Here is a 15,820-nt window from a genome sequence, read left to right as displayed (position 1 = left end):
TTTTCAGTCCCTCCATGGATAGTGGAATTTTACGCAATATATTACCCACATTATTTATAAAAGATAAGGTTGCGATGAGTAATCAGACACCAAACATGTCATGCCAATATCCTATGCTCTCGGGCTGGAAAAGTGACACTATATTTGGCAGGCTGTGGTAGTGATTGGTACTGGATGAACAAGTTTAAACACAAGCCCTGGCTGCTTTAAAAGTTGGTTTAAAATCCTAATGTACCAGCTGCCATTTATAAACGGCAATGGTAGGGAAGTGGTTAATGTTTTGTGTTTTATTTAATATGTATATATAAATTGATTCTCCCCTTTGATATGTTAGAATTCTCCTATTCTATTATTTATTATGTAAATTAATTATATATTGTGTATGTTTTGCTGTAATGTTCAATAATGGCTGTATATATTTTTTCTTTGTTAGCTTAGAGCATTGTCTGATAATCGGGATGACATGACTCTAGGACACCTTATTGTGTTACTTCAGCATGACTGGCCCAAAGGAGAGATCCTCTTTTTAAAAACCATAGGGAAAATATGTCAACAAGGAAATTTCCAGTACGAAAACTTCTTCAACTACATAACAAGTATCCTTTGACCAATGTACTTGTGAAATAGCTGCTAGCTTGATTGCTAGCTGTGTCATTCATGTAGAATTGCTGGATCAGCAATTTCCACAAATAGGTCTTACAGTGGTAACCAGGTAACTAGCAACCATTTTGACTTATGGCATATTTACTGTTGCATTTTGTTTTTTGTTTTATTTTTCAGAAGGGAGACCTAATGGTCATAGTAGTTTCTTGGCATCATGCAGAGTTTTAGTAATATGTGTGAATTGGATAAGTAAATTTACATATACACTCACTTGCCACTTTATTAGGTACACCTGTTCAATTGCTTGGCAACACAAATTGCGAATCAACATGGCAGTTGTGGGGACGAAAATGCCTTATTGGTGGCAGAGGTCAGAGAAGATGGGGCACACTGGTTCATGATAGAAAAGCAACAGTAACTCAAATAACCACTTGTTACAATCAAGGTGTGCAGAATACTATCTCTGAATGCACAAAACATCGAACCTTGATGCAGATAGGCAACAGCAGCAGAAGACCACACCGGGTGCCACTCTTGTCAGCTAAGAACATGAAATTTGAGGTAAATCGCACAGGCTCACCAAAATTGGACAATAGATGATTGGAAAAATGTTGCCTGGTCTGATGAGTCTTGATTTCACCTGTGACATTCACATGGTAGGGTCATAATTTTGCTTAAACAACATAAAACCATCGATCCATCCTGCCTTATCAACAGTTCAAGCTTGTGATGGTGTGGGAGATATTTTCTTGGCACATTTTGGGCCCCTTGGTACCAATTGAACATTGTTTAAATGTCACGGCCTACCTGAGTATTGTTGCTGACCATATCCATGCCTTTATGACTACAGTGTACCCATCTTCTGGTGGCTCCTTCCAGCAGGGTAATACACCATGTCACAAAGCTCAAATCACCTCACATTGGTATCTTGAGCATGACAATGAGGTCACTGTACTTCAATGGCCTCCACAGTCACCAGATCTAAAGCCAAAAGTGCACCCTGTTTGATGTGGTGAAACAAGAGATTTGCATAATGGATGTGCAGCCGACAAATCTGCAGCAACTGCGTGATGCTATCATGTCAATAAGGAGTAAAATCTGAGGAATGTTTTCAAAACCTTGTTGAATCTAAGCCAAGAAGAATTGAGGCAGTTCTGAAGACAAAAGGGGATTCAAGCCAGTACTAGCAAGTACCTAATAAAGTGGCAGGTGGGTGTACATAATACCTTTTATCAATAAGTTATTCGGAAGTCTGAATTAAGTTTGCGTGATGCAAAAAAATTACTTTGACCTTTACGTCTCCCTTCTGAAATATAAAAAATAAATCAATATCTGGGCCATTGCAGTCAATGGCACCAAGTTAATTTGAAAGGGGTTGTAAAGAAATTTTTTCTTCCCCTAAATAGCTTCCTTTACCTCAGTGCAGTTCTCCTTCACTTACCTCATCCTTCCATTGTGCTTTTAAATGTCCTTATTTCTCCTGAGAAATCCTCACTTCCTGTTCTTCTGTCTGTAACTCCACACAGTAATGTGAGGCTTTCTCCCTGGTGTGGAGAAAGCCTTTTGAGGGGGGAGGGGGCAAGCAGGAGGGTCAGGACACTCTCTACTTTGCAGATAAAGGAGCTGTGTGTTAGTGGGCGTACTGACACTCCTGCTCGCCCCCTCCCCCCTCAAGAGGCTTTCTCCACATCAGGGAGTGAGGATTTCTCAGAAGAAATAAGGACATTTAAAAGCAAAATCGAACGATGAGGTAAGTGAAGGAGGACTGCACTAAGGTAAAGGAAGCTATTTAGGAAAATTTTTTTTTCCTTTACAACCCCTTTTATTAAATGTAATGCTCATCATTGAGAAAAAGCTCTTATTGCTAGAGGCATCTTCTATAGAGCCATATTACACATTTCCAATAAATCCAGTTGGCATGCAGACAGAAAACAAGCAATACTACAAAAGGACAATTAAGGGCATTTGTGTGTGTGTGTGTGTGTGTGTGTGTGTGTGTGTGTGTATGTATATATATATATATATATATATATATATATATATATATATATATATATATATATATATATATATATATATATATATATACTTTGAAAACATACCAGATCTCAACGGACAAATCTCATGCTGGATATCTATACTGATATGGACTGGGTAATGTGTTAGGAATGAAAGGATGGCACATCATTAGATGGAAATGAAAATTATCCACCTACAGAGGGCTAAATTCAAAGACACCCCAAAAATCAAAGTGAAAAGATTATGCAGCAAGCTAGTCCATTTTGCTGAAATTTCATTGCAACAACTCAAAATGGTCCTCCGTGGTTTGTATGGCCCCCAAGTGCTTGTATGCATGCTTGACAACATCAGGGCATGCTCCTAATGAGATGACGGATGGTGTCCTAGGTTATTTCCTCCCAGATCTGGACCAGAGCGCCACTGAGCTACTAAACAGACTGAGGTGCAACCTGGCGGCCCCCGGATGGACCGAAACATAATGTCCCAGAGGTGTTCTTTTGGATTTAGGTCAGGTGAGCGTGGGGGCCATTCAATGGTATCAATTTTTTCATCCTCCAGGAACTGGCTGCATGCTCTTGTCACATGAGGCCGGGCATTGTCATGCACCAGGAGGAACCCAGGACCCACTGCACCAGCGTAGGGTCTGACAAATGGGTCCAAGGATTTCATCCCAATACCTAATGGCAATCGGGGTGCCATTGTGTAGCCTGTAGAGGTCTGTGCGTCCCTCCATGGATATGCCTCCCCAGACCATCACTGACCCACCACCAAAAACCGGTCATGCTGAAGCAGCATAAAGTTCTCTGCAGGTTCTCCAGACCCTTTCACGTCTGTCACATATGCTCAGGGTGAACCTGCTCTCATCTGTGAAAAGCATGGGGCACCAGTGGCGGACCTGCCAATTCTGGTGTTCAATGGAAAATGCCAATCAAGCTCAGCAGTGAGCACAGAGAACACTAGAGGACATCGGGCCCTGAGGTCACCCCCATGAAGTCTGTTTCTGATTGTTTGGTCATAGACATTCACACCAGTGGCCTGCTGAAGGTCATTTTGTAGGGCTCTGGCAGTGCTCATCCTTGCACAAAGGAGCAAAAAAACAGTCCTGCTGATGGGTTAAGGACCTTCTACGGCTCTGTCCAGCTCTCCTAGAGTGACTGCCTGTCTCCTGGAATCTCCTCCATGCTCTTGAGACTGCTGGGAGACACTGCAAACCTTCTGGCAATGACACATATTGATGTGCCATCCTGGAGGAGTTGGACTGCCTGTGCAACCTTTATAGGGTCCAAGTATCGACCCGTGCTACCAGTAGTGACACTGACCCTAGCCAAATGCAAAACTAGTGAAAAACAGCCAGGAAAAAAAATGTCAGACATCTCCACCTGAAAAAACATTCCTGTTTTGGAGGTCGTCTCATTGTTGCCCATCTAGAGCACCTATTGTTAATCAGTTTCAGCTGCTTTGCTGTTAATTGAAATTAACAACCCCCTCTGTATACACCCATCCCCCTCTGATACTTAACTGACCAGATCAATATCCCAGGAGTTCTGATTCACAAGTGTTCCTTTTTAATTTTCTCAAATCTCCAAAAAAATCAGAGTAGAACGTCCAGTCACTTAAACTCCTGGGATATTGATCTGGTCAGTTAAGTAGCAGAGGGGTTTGTTAACCACTTAAGCCCCGGACCAAAATGCTGCCTAAAGACCCAAGGGGTTTTTACAGTTCGGGACTGCGTCGCTTTAACAGACAATTGCGCGGTCGTGCGACGTGGCTCCCAAACAAAATTGTCATTTTCACAGCAAAAAATGCATTTAAATTGCATTCTTTATTGTGAAAATGACAGTTGCAGTTTGGGAGTTAAACACAGGGGGCGCTGTAACATTTAGGGATCACTGTGTATGTGTTTACTAGTGTAGGGGGGTGTGGCTGTAGGAATGACGTCATCGATCGTGTCTTCCCTATAAAGGGAATGACGCGATCGATGCGCCGACACAGTGAAGCACGGGGAAGCCGTGTTTACACACGGCTCTCCCCATTCTTCAGCTCCGGGGAGCGATCGCGACGGAGCGGCTATAAACGAATAGCCATTAGGTATCGGGATAAAATCCTTGGACTCCATGTCAGACCCTACGCTGGTGGGTTCCTCCTTAAGCACGACAATCCCCAGCCTCATGTGGTGAGAGTATGCAGCTAGTTCCTGGAGGATAAGGGAATTGATTTGATACTGTTGAATGGGCCCCACACTCGCTTGACCTAAATCAAATAGAATGCCTATGGAACATTTGATTTCAGTCCATTCAACGCCACCAGGTTGCATCTCAATCTGTTCAGGAGCGCAATGATGCTCTGCTTCAGATCTGGGAGGAAATACCCCAGGACACCATTGTCTCATTAGGAACATGCCCAGACGGGCATGCATACAAACTGAGTACAGTACCATTTTAAGTTGCGTCAATGAAATTTCAGCAAAATGGACTAGCCTGGTGCACAATTTTTTCACTTTGATTTTTGGGGTGTCTTTGAATTCACCTCTCTATATAGGTTGATAATTTTCATCAAACAATGTGGCATCCTTTCGTTCCTAAAACATTACCCAGTCCATATCAGTATAGATATCCAGCATGTAATGCTAGACTGCATGAAAATGTTTCCCTTAATATCTTCAGATATTGATATGCTTGAGGAATTTGCATATTTAAGAACACAGGAAGGGGGTAAGATTCATTTGGAACTAATCCCCAATCAAGGAGTATTGCTCAAGTAAGTATTTACTTTTTAGAGTTGACAGTACATCTTTAGACTACGGCTTATTAGTATTGTGTTTGTTATGCCTTGGTAAATGCTGTTCCAGATCCACATCTCCCTACATTGCTATACATGCGGTGTCGATTGCAGAGTAACTAGGAGTATTAAATTAAGCCAATGTAATGTTAAATGAATCAAGCTAAGAAAGTGCAAACATGAATAAATGTCTGTGGTCTAAATACTGACTGAGGCAAAGGTATGAAAGTATATCCTGTTCTGAACTGTGTATAAACTAAAATGGCTTTCATGGAATTTTTTCCTGAATCCTCATATTTGCAATGGAAGCTTTTGGGCATATACCTATGCTATAATACTAGCAAGGTGGTTAATGTAAGCAAACTTATTACAATAACTAAGGGACATTTTATAAGTAGCTTTTGCTTAAAACATCAACCAAGTCACATTTTTATCATGGCCATAAATAGATTAATATATCTTTTGTGTAATCAAAGATGTAGCATTTCCTTTTTTATTTTTTAATTATTATATTTATGTAGTGAAGAATAAAAAAAAAGACCCTTTTCCATAGCATTTAGGGCCCGTTAACACTAGAATGCCATGCAGAAAACCTGCGTTCTGTGCTGGTTTTCCACACTGCATTCAAATCGCACTACCCTTATGATCTGCAGCGGATGTCAGTGCAAAGGGAACAACACCACAAACGCAGTGCATTTACCGCATTGTATCGCATGGTGTAAATGTACCATGTGATACAGTTGCAGTGCGTTTCCAAGGGTAGAGCATACACTACTTTTTGATGTGATGCGATTGCAGCCCATTCAAAATGAATGGGCTAAAAATCATACCGCAGAGACCTGCATATGAATTGCACAGGAACACGCAGTGAAATTTACATGCAGTTTTTAGTATGAATGGGCCCTTAACCACTTACAGACTCCTGAGAGTTTGGTCCAGACTGCAAACCTATTGGCAACTGTCAACAATTTTGCCTCTCAAGTTGGAAAAAAATTGCTATGTACAGCTTTCTGGATAAAAAGTGGGCCAGTATACCCTCTGGTATTTTACTGTGTTAAGACTTTTCCAACTTTTCCAAGAAAAGCCCTCTCATATCGGTGATAAATTTGCCTCTCCTTCAAACACAACGGATGTTCCCCTGTCTTTTGGTAAAGTTCTTGGGATCAAAAGTTAATCTGCTAAACCTTTATGTTGTCCTTATGTGTGCATGGTAATTACAATTTAGTTAAATCACATCTAAGGCTGGCCATACAGGGTTCAAACCGGCCAAGATTCAAGCGGTTAATGGGCAGGCTGAATGTACCAAGTTAATAGATCGATCAACTTGGGTACAACCAGCCTGCCGGAATCGCTTTGGATTATCGCAAGTGGCTGCTATACCTGCTAGTGATAATCACGGTCTTCTCTCCTGGCCGGGAGCAGGCAAAAGCTCTGCAGGAGAGAGATTTCCCTGTAAACACTGTCAGTGCCGATGGGGGAATCATGCAAATTTATTTTGCAGGAAAGAAATTTGCACCATCTATGGACTGCTTTAGGGCCCTTTTCACACTGGGGCCACATCGCTAGTTTTAGCGTCGCTTTTCGGCCGCTAGCGGGGTGCTTTCAATCCCTGCTAGGAGCCGATGAAAGAGTTTAAAACGCTGTGTTGCAGCGCTTTCAAATCGCTTTTCAGGTGCTTTGGAAGCGCTGCCTATGTGTTCCAATGGGCAGGGGCAGTTTAGAAACGGTGTATATAGCGCACCCAAAAGATGCTGCTTGCAGGACTTTTTGTAATGTCCCGCAAGCACACCGCCCCAGTGTGAAAGCACTTGGGCTTTCACACTGTCGTAGCATGGGAGACGTTTTTCAGGTCCTATCTTAAGTGCTAAAAAGCCTGAAAAACGCCTTCAGTTTGAAAGGGATCTAATTCACCTGTTTTCCCAACCTGAACAATCCCTGTTTTTTTTTTTTTTTTAACCACTTGTAAATGAGACCTCAGTTTATTTGATAGCCCACCATTGTACCCTGTCCAGGTCATCTGTCTTCCTTTAGTATGATGCCATAAACCTTATTTTATGTGCGGCATTGCAAGTGGTTTATAGCCATCTTTCAGGCTCATTTTATGGAATAGTATGATTTGGAAAGCAAATTAATTTTTTTTTACCAACATAATGGGTAGAGCTGCACGATTAAAATGAGAATCACAATTTTTTTTGCTTAGACTATAGATCACCATTCTCCACGTAATGTCCTCTTTCACATTATACAAAAAAATTGGGCTAAGCTTTAGTTTTATTTAATTTTTTATATTAATTAAAGTGTATTTTTTCCAAAAAATTGCATTTGAAAGACCGCGGTTCAAATGCAGTGGGACATAAAATATTACGACGCCATTTTATTCTCTAGGGTCTCTGCTAAAGAAAAAAAAAAAATATATATATATATATATATATATATATATATATATATATATATATATATATATATATATATATATATATATAATTAAATGTTTGGGGGTTCAAAGTAATTTTCTATCAAAAAAAATACTGATTTTAACTTTCAAGCAACAAGTGTCAAAAAAGGTTCAGTCTTTAACTGGTTAAACTGACCTCATTTGCAGACTGAAGTTCATCTCTTTTTGACCTCTTAAAGAACATTTGATCCAATGTTTCTTTTATCTCTTTCGGCCTGCTTTTTTTTTCTTTTTCTTTTTTTGACAGCTGTGAGCAAGATAACTGCTCTGCATTTGTTACATGAATCGTGGAAATGCTGGATCAAGATTGCATTATTTTTTTTAACAAGTATTCGTGCAGCTCTAATAATGGGGGAGAGTTACTAAAACTGGTGTACACAGATTCTGGTGCAGCTGTGCATATTAACGAATCAGTTTCTAACTTCAGCTTGTTCAATTAAGCTTCGACAATAAAACCTGGAAGCTGGTTTGTTACTATGCACAGGTGCACCAGTTTTAGTAAATCTCTCCCAATGCCTCTGTTACTATAAGGTTGGGTTCACTCATATACAATGAGGGAACCAGTGCGATTCCTGTGCTGGTTCCTGCATCGCATTTCACTCTCAGGTGGTTCATATTGCCCTCTTCGAAACGCTGCCGGTGTCAATAGAAAGTTAATGACACCCCCAAATCAGATTGCAGTGCAAACTGTCAAATGGTACAGGAATTCCAGTGCAGAGGGTCCTGCACCATTTTGTTGCGAATGCGATTTCAGCCATGCAGTTTGTATGGCTGAATTTGCGCCACACAGACATTGCATTTGCATCCGCACAGCAATGCGGTGTGAATCACGTGGAATGTCCGTGTTCGCACCAGTGTGAACCCAGCCTAAAGGTTCAAAGCGAACAAAAAAGTTCTCAGAAATATTCTGAGGGTAAATATTTCTTTATTTTGGTTTATCTTGAGAGCAAATTAGTCTCGCAAAATAATTTTTGCATACAATCGTCCAGGTTTCTCTGTGTTTTTTTTTTTTTTTTTTTTAAATAACTGTTTGACACTTGCAATGTAGTGCAGTGCTGAGATCTGCTGCCTCTATGCTTTGTGTGAGGTTTAGCAGAAACGAGTTGTCTGACTCCTTCACTTCTCAGCTAGAGAGGCAGTGGGTATTGGTGTAATGAAGGTTTACAACCGCAAATTGAATGCATGAAGCTTTTCAATTATTTGGATCCCACTGCCAAACAACCTTTTTAAGTTTGAGGTGGAAAAATGGCTTCTCCTTTTAGTATTTATTATCCCCATGGAAGCGAATATATTTTGCTATTGACTTTTATTTTCAGTTTGTGTTACCGTTGAGTTTTTCAGTACTAACTGAAAAACTACTGAAAGGAAACTTGTCACAGCCAAGGCAAATCAAACCGAGTATGTGATAAATATAGGCAACTTTGGTGAAAACAGCATGTCAAAATTGATGACTAGACCAATATGGAGCCAATTCCCCTATTCACATATTAAGGCTGGGGGTTCACACTGGTGCAAACAGACATTGCATGTGATTGGCACGGCATTGCAATGTCTGTGCACTGCAAATTCCACTGTTGAACAGGACTGGTCATTGATGGATCGAAACCCATCCGGTCCTTGCTGAACTGGTCAAATTTTGATCCATCTATGGCCAGCTTTAGAGATCTAGGATGCTGAAGATATGTTATCCAGTCTAAACTAGCCCTCGTATGTATATGTGTGAGTTAGGGTCCTTCAGATTGAAGTGATGTGAATGTACAATATTAATATAAAGTGCTGTGTAAATTGATGGTGCTATATAAGTACATGTAATGAGTGTGTTTCTCTGTATGTCGAGAAAGCATGTGACTTTGTGCATTCTTGACACACCAAGGTCTGAACCTAGCAGAAAAAAAGTCTCTCCAGATTCCCTGAAAGAGATGAGTAATCGGTGCTCTGGCTATTGGTGTCTTTATAACACCCAGGTGAAATATGAAGTCACAATGTATTGCTGGCAACTCTTTACCCAGGAGCAAATATATTTATTATTGCAGGTAGAGTACAGTTATACAATGGCTTATGCATTTTCACTACAAAGCTTTAGTCCTAGCCATGTGGCTATGAAATGTATAAGCTGTTGTATAACTGTATATTCCACCTGCAACAATAAATATCGGCTCCTGGATGACGAGTTGCCGGAAATACGTCTCGACTTCCTATTTCACTAAGGTTTGAACATCAAACGTTATAAATCTTTATTGGCTACACAAGTACATACAGTAAAACAATGCTGTACTTGTGTAGCCAATTAAGATTTTCAACGTTTGAGTCCACCAAGTTGGTGGCTTGTATCTATTAACGTTAAAAGTACCGAGGGACTGCACATCCCAGCCACGAGCACCGTTTTTTAACTTTGGATAACATCACAAGCAGTAGAGCTTGGGTATTCTATTCAGTGATTCTATAAGGTCTGAACCTAGCTCTAAAGTGGTTGTAAAGGCAGAAGGTTTTTTATCTTATTTGCCATTGGCTCCCGCTGCTGTCAGTCAGCCAATCAGGAGAGAGATAAGGTGGGGCTGAACCCGGACTCAGTGTCTGAATGGATACACAGAGCTGCAGCTAGGGTCCTGTGCTCACATAACAAGCTGCTTGCTGTGGGGGCACTGGACAGGAGGGAGGGGCCAGGAACGTCAGCGGGACCCAAAAAGAGGAGGATCTGGGCTGCTTTGTGCAAAACCATTGTTCATAGTAGCTAAGTATAATATGTTTGTTTGTTTTTTAAAGAAAAAGACGAGACTTTACAATCACTTTAATGTTGACGCTTCATCTTGGAGTTGAGCATTGTTGTCCCTTCCAGCCTGTTATAGCTATTGGTCAGTGAGTGTGCCCATCACATTGGACCAGTAGGGAGGCTCAGGAGGTGGGCCCCAGCACATATTTTAAAAAGAAAGTCATAATTGTGTATTTAACTTCAAATGTCTATATAGAAAAATCTATTGATGATTTTTATATGGGGTTTTCCCTGAAGGTAACCTCTGTTTTTTGCTCAGTTTGAATTCTTCTGATTTGTGACAGGTTTACTTTTTAAAATGTGCTCTTCCATTTGTATTATGAAACATGTTCCAGTGTGATGTGTTTTGGCAGCTGAGGGTTTTGAATATTACTGTTTACTGTTTTGAAGGAGCTCTAGCACTACCCTGGGGCTGCTGCAGCAGGAATTCATACCTGTCCTACAGGCCAGCCTAACATCCAGTGACAGGTACCAAGTCCACAAAGCCTGCTCATGATGTGCTGTGTCCGTTAACATTTTTACTCACAGCCCCATAGTTTTTGATGTTTGTTGTACAACATTTTGCCCATATAGATAGATTTCCATTTTTATTTTCTTGTTCTTCATTTTGATTGTAATATCGTGACATTCCGCATTCTTCCCCATGAGCCACTGGTAATTTGTTTCCAACTGGCAGCACTCTTACATCACATTATACAATGAGACTCGTACAGTATTAGAAAAGAACAATTTCCACACACTGTACATGTTTGTAAGTGCATGCAGTTCTTACATGAATTGTTTCATATCGCATCTGCATGCAGCAGTAGGTATGCTTCTATTTGTCCGATCCATTGACTTGTATTACACTCTGTTATTAGACCAGAAGTGAATGTGAGTCTGAACATATAGAAAATACTGTAAACCGTTTTTGCCAGAGCAGCTCTTGCACTACAGATATGTGTAATGGATTTTATGACACTTCAAATGTACATGGATACACTACTCAAAGCATTACTTCTTAAAGCGATAGTCAAGTCTGCTTTGTGACTTTATACCTACAGATAAGCCTATAAAAAGGCATACCTTTTAGGTAAAAATAAATATCTCCTAAATGGGCACCATTTACAAGATATTCACACTGGATGCAGCTGGTGACATCACTGTTGCATGGCGCTCTAAAGGTCATCGCTGTTCCAGCTAATCTCGCAGCAGGAATCCATGAACGTGGAAGGAAGACTGGGGGAAGATGGTAGCCCTGTTGGCTGTGACACCTTGTCGCTGGAGGGTTTTGTTCCAAGGTAAGTATTTCATAATGTGCTAGTATATGATGCATACTAGCATAATTATGCAATTATCTTACAGAGGAAAGTTGTTGTGTTCTTTTTTTTTTTTTTTTTTTTTTTCTGCGGTGCTTTACAATCGCTTTAAAAAGTGGTATTTTTTGCCCAATGGAAAAACATTCAGTTCAGCTTCATGTTTGTGTACAGATTTGAATACATTTGGCTCAAATACAGGTAGTTAAACATAGTAGGGCCTATGTTCTTACTAAGAAACCAAGTTCCCTTCTCTTGTTTGCACCCGATTGGTGGCGGTGAGAAATCGATTCACTTATTTGTACAATTCCTCTGACTATGGCCTCTATGAAGCCGTTTCCATTTTTAGTGTATCCAGGTGTCTTAGTAGGTAAAGTATATTGTGCTGCCATTGCATAGCGTGAACATAAAGTTTGCATACCCTTGTGAAAATGCCAGGTTTTTGAGAGGTAAAAACATTAAAAATCAGAGCAAGATAAGTCACTTAAAGCAGGGCTCCACCCAAAAGTGGAACTTCTGCTTTAAGGCTTCCTCCCTGGATCCTGTTTGTGAAACTGAGCTTTTGTGGAGGAGGGGCAGAGCAGGTACCCGACTTTGACAGGAACCTGCTCCCACTTCCATTCCTCTTCCAATCGCTTAAGGCGACCGGAAGTTCTCCTTTTACAAAGTCTTCTGGGACTCGACAGGTCCTAGAACACTTTGGGACCAGTCACAGAGCGCAGCTCCGCTTGTGTATGTGCAGCGGGTACCTGGCTGTGAAGCCGCAAGCTGTCACAGCCAGGTGCCCAAAATAGAGATAAGGAGGACACAGGGAGAACACGGCTGTGGTGAGAAGTTCCCCATACTAGCTGTCACTTTTTTTTTTTTTTTTTTTAAACCGCTCCGCCCACATGGCTTCATCATTTATTCACACAGCTGTGTGTGTGTGTGAACTACAAGTGCCGACAACCTTTGTGGCTTTCAGCTTGTAGTGCTCAAACTACCACAGCGCTGTTGAGTCTTCCTGTCAATGTGAAACTGCATGCATGTACGATGTATGAACACACACCTCTCACACTAACAGTTTGTAGGAGACCTGCATGGTATCGGCAATCTGCTGATTGCTGGTCTAATGCTTTCCAGGCTAAAGAAAATATAGTAAATTCACATTAGTGTCATCATCTACCACCCTTCAGATCACCTCCCCACAGTAGTGCCCTCTTCTCCCCCCCCCCCCCCCCCCCACAGAAGCTTTCTTCTTCCCCCCCCCCCCCCCCCCCCGCCCAGCCCAAGTAGTGCCCCCCCATTTCCCCTTCCAGTAGTGAGCAATGTCCTTCAACCCCCCCATCACACCGTTGAACACTTCACAACAACCCATCTCATCCTTCACAACTGTGTCCTAGTGCCTTCACTCTCCTACCTCACAGGGGCACACAACAGTGCAGAGGGTGAAACAGTCATTGGTTGCGAGGACGTGGGACAGTCCTAGTCACCAATCGCCAGCTTGTTAATATAAAAAGTTGGCTCCAGCAGCTTACCGCTCTTTCCCTCCATCCAGTGCTGCTGTGCCTCCTGACCTCTTCTCTGTTGTGAAATTTACAGTGGCAGAGGATGGGGGAAAGAACCGGCTCCTAAGTGGTGACCATTGTGGTCCAGATGGGACAGTGACTCAGTCTTGATCTGTCATTTAGTGATGCCTGTTCTACAGGATTGCTCCCTCACTGGCATTGATGGCGTAAAACCTTACTGCCCCTCTTTCTTAGCAATTCAGTGACTAGTTGGTTGTTAGCGCAACATGTCCCTAAGGCAGCAACCGTGCATTATTAGCAGGTAAAGTTACATATAAATAGGTGGGGTTATCGGTGTGATTTACCAGCTGTTTGGGGAGGATAGGTGTAGAAAATGTGGGATTAGGAGATGCACTAAACAGAAACTTGGCACTGAGAAAAATGTAGGTTGCTATTGCTGGTCCTCTGATTCAATGTCACTCACTCACAATAAGCAAGCATCGTTAAAATGGTTGCCCTGCATACTTGTTCTGGGTCGATGTCTGATCGTTTTAAAGTCAGAGGAGCAGCAGGATGACTAGCATTTTTAGAATATGGTAAGGAAACATAGCATATGTATTCGTCTTGGTATAGGTTTCCAATTCAGATATTAAACTCAGTTGAATGTCTAGAAAATAAGGTTCGTATTTTAATATTTTGGCTCATTTTATTCAGCGTAGTGGGTCGAGGCTCTGTTGTTCACACCTGTGTGTTTTAGGATGGGTGCGTAAAAAAAGAGTTCTGCTTACTGCATCTTTTGTGTGCTGTCATTAAAATGCACTTTTTATATAAAGGTAACGCATGTAAAATGCACCACACACCAGTGTGAACAAAGGGCAAGAATTGTAAAGTAGTGAATCTGACATTTAGAAAACATTTACTGCAGGCGAATCTGCCTAGTTCAATGTGTCAATACTTTCAGTGCACATTGATACTGGATGCCTCCTCTGTAGTTTCGGCTCCTGTGAACTCAGAGGGAGGCTCTGGGAGTAGTGTAGGGAGTGAGAGGTGAAAGACTTCCAATGGCAGCGCTGATCACAGACACTGGGAGGATTGTGTGTGTATAAGGCATGTAAAATTCATGTTGGTGGTCTGAAAGGTTGGCAACCACTGATCTAATCAACTTTATTCTTCCGAGATATAAAGTAAGCCCCAACAATCTCACTAAATCAAGTGAGCAATGTATTACAGGGTTTTTGTTATAACTGTACTGGCCTAGGGAGGTGTAGGCTGACTTCAGCATGGTAGAGACTTTAAGATGTCATTTCAAACTACAGGGCTCTGGCAGGCCTAATTTAAGACTCCAATGTATCTTCTCAGCAAAGATGATGCTTTCTCTGACAGGCATCACACAGTGACTCGGGGAATTACGAAAGGAGTAAAAGAAGACTTCAGGCTGGCAATGGAACGACAAGTCTCACGCTGCACGGAAAATCTCATGGTCATCTTGCATCGCTTTTGTATCAATGAAAAGATTTTGTTGTTACAGTGTTTGGCTTAGGATCAAATACAAGGCATGACTTGCTACAGTAAGGCTTATGAAGGGGTAATATAAATGTTGTTGCTTTACCTGTTTTTAAAGGCCAACTCCATCCAAAACTCTTTAATTTGGATAGAGTGGGGGATTATAGTATGTTTTTTTTTATTTCCAACGATGCACCTATTATTGAGATTCTTAAGAAGTGAGGAGAAATCTCTAACAGATATACAATGGGGAAAATAATTATTTGATCCCCTGCGAATTTTATAAGTGCTATATTTTTTATTGAATCGTAGGTGTATTTTAAATGATAGAGACAGTATATCAATCAAAAATCCAGAAAAAAACACGATACAAATGTTATAAATTGATTTCCAGTTCAATGAGTAAAATAAGTATTCGCTCTCCAAGCAAAACATGACTTCCGTGTTGGCAAGCACAGAGGTAAGAAGTTTCTTGTAGTTGGTGACCAGGTTTGCACATATCTCAGGAGAGGGATTCTTCTTTACAGATCTCTGAATCCTTAAGGTTTCTTGGCAATGCAGAGTTTCAGATCCCTCCATAAATTTTCTATAGGATTAAGGTCTGGAGACTGACTAGGCCACTTCGTGATCTTAATGTGCTTCTTCTTGAGTTTTTTTTTATTGCATTGGTGGTATGTTTTGGGTCATTGTCATGCTGGAAGATCCATCTTCAGTGTTCTGGCTGAGGGAAGAAAGTTCTCATCCAAGATTTTACAATACATGGCCCCTGTTGATTGGCTCCTCAAGTCGGCCTGTACCTTTAGCAGAGAACCCGCCCCAAAGAATGTTTCCACCTACGTTCTTGACTGTAGGGATAGTGTTCTTAGGGTCATAGTCGGCATTTTTTTCTTCCTCCAGACTGCCGCATTGA

General features: G+C 41.3%; 1 protein-coding gene across 4 annotated transcripts in view; it reads left to right on the top strand.

Moving 5' to 3' along the window:
- INTS10 (integrator complex subunit 10) overlaps window positions 1-15,199 on the top strand; it is a 47,618-nt gene extending 32,419 nt beyond the window's left edge. Inside the window, exons 15-18 of one of the 4 annotated variants that reach the window (XM_040325256.1) lie at window positions 434-596; window positions 5,286-5,379; window positions 11,016-11,093; window positions 14,791-15,199. In XM_040325256.1, the coding sequence (XP_040181190.1) occupies window positions 434-596; window positions 5,286-5,379; window positions 11,016-11,093; window positions 14,791-14,947 (492 nt within the window). In that variant the 3' untranslated portion in view covers window positions 14,948-15,199. Of the gene's footprint in view, window positions 1-433; window positions 597-5,285; window positions 5,380-11,015; window positions 11,094-14,766 lie in introns of all 4 variants that reach the window. The other 3 variants (XM_040325253.1, XM_040325260.1, XM_040325267.1) reach the window with 3 other exon arrangements.
- The last annotated feature ends 621 nt before the right edge of the window (window positions 15,200-15,820 follow it).

Source organism: Rana temporaria, chromosome 1 (assembly GCF_905171775.1).
Source record: "Rana temporaria chromosome 1, aRanTem1.1, whole genome shotgun sequence".
NCBI classification, from domain to species: Eukaryota; Metazoa; Chordata; class Amphibia; order Anura; family Ranidae; genus Rana; species Rana temporaria.
The sequence above is the reverse complement of the archived record's forward strand: the minus strand, read 5'-3'. Positions and strand labels throughout refer to the sequence as shown.